Source organism: Gadus macrocephalus, chromosome 6, assembly GCF_031168955.1.
Source record: "Gadus macrocephalus chromosome 6, ASM3116895v1".
NCBI lineage: Eukaryota > Metazoa > Chordata > Actinopteri > Gadiformes > Gadidae > Gadus > Gadus macrocephalus.
Window position 1 is genome coordinate 15759517 of NC_082387.1, and position 5000 is coordinate 15764516.

Below are 5000 nucleotides of genomic sequence, written 5' to 3' on the forward strand. Positions count from 1 at the left end.
GAGAGAGAGAGAGAGAGAGAGAGAGAGAGAGAGAGAGAGAGAGAGAGAGAGAGAAAGAGAGAGAACAACAAGAGGTCAGAATGATGGCAGCTTCATAGAGATAGAGGTTTGCCAAGGTACAGACTATTGCATCTGTCAACTTGAAGCCACGAGTGTATAGTCCCAAAGCAAGGAAAGCATTAGCAGCATCAATTTATTGTCATATTGTAACAATAGGGCTTGTACATCGTGATGTCACATTGCAATGACCAACGCCATTTTGGGAGCAAAGGAGCATTGGAATGTTATTATGTTAGTAGTTATGTTTTTTTGGTCATTCTTTAGTAATTAATCATAAAATGATTTCTCATTATGGGGAGACATTGTCGTGTTTAACCAAAGCAGTTCTCATGCGAGACGTGGCAAAACAAAATTGTAATTAGCCTAGGTTACGTTATATATATGTTCAATTTGGATTTTACATTATTTCCAACCCTCTTTAGTCCTCTCAATACAAAATCCAATGGGGCACTCGGATGTACAAGCCCTATAAAGTCACGAAAGAGGAAAGAGCCTTGCGTCTGACATTCGTGACAAAGCATATAGAAGATTAAACCGTAAACAGTTGTACATAGAGAAATGGTTTCTGAGTCATATATGGCCATCTTCTTCTGTTTGTGTTATTACAATCAGTTATTCGGACAGGCTTGTGTTGGTCGAGTCTTAGCCTTAATGTCCTGTTTGAGACAACCCTAATACTGCATCTGGTTTAAGCGCAAATTACATCATCATGTTTTGGGATTAAACATGAATATATGAATAGTTCATTTGAAGAATTAATAAGAAAATGATGCTAGCGCTAATAAAGTTTTTTCTTGCTGCGCTTGATGTCATTAAATTGCATGTGTATCAGTGTGCTTCTATCTTTGATTGTATAATCTACAGTACCATAATCAAAATAAACAACATCACTTATTGATCATACTCCTTTAAATAAAAAATAAAAAGTCCCCGAACTCAAATATACTTTTACTTTCAAAAAGCAAAGACCTTAAAACTTCAGTTTGCATACCAAAAAGTCGAAATCTGTACACGTTGCTTGCTCTTGGATACATTTAACCTTGCCTAGAGTTTTAGAATAAAAGCACAATTAAAAGAGAGAAATAAGGAATAAATATGCAAGTTACAGAATTCCTCCAAATCATTTCAAGTAAATAATACATGTCATGTTTTTTTTCTAATCCCTCCACCCATCAGACCCCCTCCTCCCTCTCAGCTTCCCTCCCCCTCTCCCTCCAGCCTTAATCATGGAGATCTTTTAAATCAAGTTAATTTGTCAAAGTGACTTGGAGCTGCTTCACATAGGTGGGCTAATAGTTAGTTATGTTTTTTGGTCCATTGGTCAAAAGCCACTCAATATCGACTAGTAACACCAATCTTTCTGAAGATTGTTCAACATAATAGTGGTAATATACAACTATAATCAAGATTGGCTGTTGTCCATAAAGCATAACTTGACTGCCTATCTGAGGAAGATGTCACTTTATGAGTAGATAAGATTCATCCCGATCATGAAGGTTAATTAGTACATTAGCAGCCGGGGAGGCACTGACAATTTCTTGAGAAGAAGACATATATTAGATTTACCACACAAGTAAGCACACACGGTCTGGGTCACGCACACACACACACACACTCCCACATCCACCCATACATATACCTGCACGCACCAACACCAATTCACGCACACACAACTACACACAGCCACACCCAGCCACACACATTCACCAAAACCCCCCCTCCACACACACACACACACACACACACACACACACACACACACACACACCGGCACACACACACACACACACACACACACACACACACACACACACACACACACACACACACACACACACACACACACACACACACACACACACACACACACACACACACACACACACACACACTCAAGCACACGGTCAGCAGAGTTGACAAGAGTGAACTGAAGTGTTACTGCTGACAGCCCTTGTCCCATAGTAAATATGCCAGTGTAGCATTCACAGTTACAGACACATTCTTTGTGCAGAAGAGACCCACAGTTTCTTTGTGAAATGAGTGAGTGTATGTGCATGTGTGTTTGTCTGCAGAAAATCATGTGCTGTAAGGAGGTCCACTGTAGGCAATATGCCAAATAAGTCAAAGGAATTCAGCCAAATAGTAGTCCGATTTCAAGCATTGGATCATTTTGGATGACACAAAAAGTCCACCAATGCACTGATAATTAATGTTTTGTCGGCTCACTGCAATATGGGTAAATGTTCATGATTTCTGCGTAGCGTTGCTCGTCGTGAACCACACACGCCCATCCCTCTTAGAGTGCATGTTTTAGGCCGTTTTGCTCAGTAAAGTCCTCCAGAGGCTTTACCCACCATAATGGTGTTGCTTTCAAGAGGCTAAACAGTTTTCTTAGAAGGCTAAAGTTCATGTCTTTTTATACACCAAGGAAAAGAAACTTGCAAAGAAAATGTTCCTCAGAAGATGTTTTGTAGAATTCTAATCTTGTTTCGCCGAAATTCAATTGCGAACAATGTCCAATGTACACAATGCATTTTCCAGTCTATCGCACAACTGCCAATGTTGTTGATGATGTTGCTGCCGATGTTCTTTCAAAATGAAGGTTGATGACGTATGGCTTTAGAGGGTGTTTGCTAAGTGCGGTTAGTTGAGTTGAGTCTTGGAGCACAGAAAATACCTTTGATGTGGATCCCCTTGTCAGATACTAATCTAGCAGTAGCACATGGCCAGCCCCGCAGCTCGTCAGACGAAGATCACCGACGTAGGACAGCCACCGCAAGCCTTGTGGGATCCTCGCGCTATGTACTGATAAATAAGAGGCCTCTGGCTAACATGTATTTCAGTTCACATTCGTTGCCTTGGACACCTTTTTTTTTTACATTCTCGAGTCTTCAACCACCAAGGAACATCCCTCTTGACACACTTGTGGCTGTTGGTCGTGCATTTTAATGTATCTGGGCTTGACAACTTTCTTCTGGACCAGCCTTTGTTTTCTGCCAAGTACTGCGTTTAGCCGTTTACTGATTGTTTGCCTGATGGGTAATTTTACCTCATGTACAACTGTCCAATTGCTAATTTACCAGCAATCTTTCCAATGGAGTAAATTAGCTCATTAAATAAAACATAACTCCCTTTTCAGTGTCCCAGCATTCACATATATGAATTAAACTCTCAATTCAGGTGTAGCAAAAGTAAAGTATGATGATGGTGGAGCATTCAATGTATATCTTAATTTAATGTTTTTTTAACTACCCTGCATCCTATGAAAATTGTGCTTATCCAGCCCCTATCATAGGTTGGCAAAGTGGTCCTCTCCTGTTTTTCTGTGGACAGATTTAACTGGGCCCAGATTTGAGCGTAAATTTCAATGGATTAACACGTTTTAAGGAGCCCTTTTGAAAGACTTTAGTAAAGTTCTATTGATTAGATGGTGGGAGAGTCCTGAGACCCGGACACGTTGACTCATGAGGGTTGTCGCTAGAAAAATGTACCCTTGGTGCCGTCGCACAGAATTTTCTTGAAGGCTTTCCGAAAGTCCTTGTTGAAGATTGTGTAGATCACCGGGTTAAGGCAGGAGTTGCAGTAGCCGATCCAGAAGAAGAACTTGAAGAGCGGGTCGGGCAGGATGCAGGCCTCCGGGCACACGCCCAGCAAGGAGTACGAGAAGAAGAAGGGGAACCAGCAGACCACAAAGACGCCGATCACCACGGCCAGCACGAAGGTGAAGCGCTTCTCCCTGTTCATCATGGCCTTGCGTCTCGCCGCGCCCGGATTGGTTTCCGGTTTGGACTTCCTCCCCGGCGCCAGGAGCGACCCCTTGGACGTGGCTATCATCTCGCGGTAGCGCTGGATGGTCGCCGGGGAGTGGATCCCCCCACCTGCAGGGGAGCCCACCATGCTGGTGCTGCCCCGCCGCGTGCTGTGGTTGTGTTCCGTGTCGCTCTCGGTGCTGGAGCTGTCGCCGTTGTTGTTCTCTGCCTTCTTGCGCCCCAGGCCCTTCTTGCCCTTCTTCCCCCCCGCCTTGTTCTTGGAGGAGTTCGCCTGGGGCGGGCGGGCCTGGGTCGTGAGAGGGGTAGGGGAGGGAGGATGCAGGAGGTTGTTAGGGGTGGCGTCGGGGGGCGACGGGGACCCCTGCGGGGAGGGAGAGGCGGTTACCGCCAGGGTCGGGGGCCTCGCGTTGGAGGTCTTCTTGGTGGAGGGCGGCGTGCTGTCCTCCTCGTCGTTGCCGTTGGCGTGCGCGTGGCGCGCTGGTTGGCGCGGCGTGGCGCTGCCCACGCCGTCTTTCCGGGGCTCTCCCGGCGGGCACCGCGTTCTCTGCTTGGCGATCTGGTAGATTCTGATGTACACCAGGATCATGATGACGCACGGGGCGAAGAAGGAGCCGATGGTGGAATACAGGATGTACCAGCGCTCGTCGTTGAGCTGGCACTGAGGGCCCCGCTCGCTCCCGGGAGCGCCCTCCTCGCTCTTGTTCAGAGACAGCAGGGGGGGGAAGGAGATGACGGCTGAGATCAGCCACACCACCACGATGGCGGCTTTGATGCGCTTGGGCGTGCGCTGGCTGCTGTAGGTGACGCGGGAGATGGACAGGTAGCGGTCCAGCGAGATGGCGCACAGGTGGACGATGGACGAGGTGCAGAACAGCACGTCCAACGCCAGGTAGATCTCGCACCACAGCGTCTTGAAGTACCAGTAGCCCAGCAGCTCGTTGGCCAGCGAGAAGGGGATGATGAGCGTGGCCACGAGGATGTCGGCGGCGGCCAGCGACACCAGGAACAGGTTCTGCGGACCTCGGAGTGAGCGGCTGGTGAGCACCGCGATGATCACCATGATGTTGCCCACGATGGTGAAGACCACCATGAGGGTTATGGCGGTGGCGAAGATGGCCGTCGCCACCGGGGAGTAGGGGGCGAAGCTCAGGACGCTCTGGTTGCAGGGCA

General features: G+C 47.3%; 1 protein-coding gene across 1 annotated transcript in view; it reads right to left on the minus strand.

The window, feature by feature from the left end:
- Window positions 1-5000, minus strand: part of adra2b (adrenoceptor alpha 2B) — a 6726-nt gene that overhangs the window by 225 nt on the left and 1501 nt on the right. The window contains exon 2 of the mRNA XM_060054445.1: window positions 1-5000. This exon is cut by the window's left edge and continues 225 nt beyond it; it is cut by the window's right edge and continues 109 nt beyond it. Coding sequence (XP_059910428.1) covers window positions 3538-5000 — 1463 coding nt within the window. The 3' untranslated portion in view covers window positions 1-3537.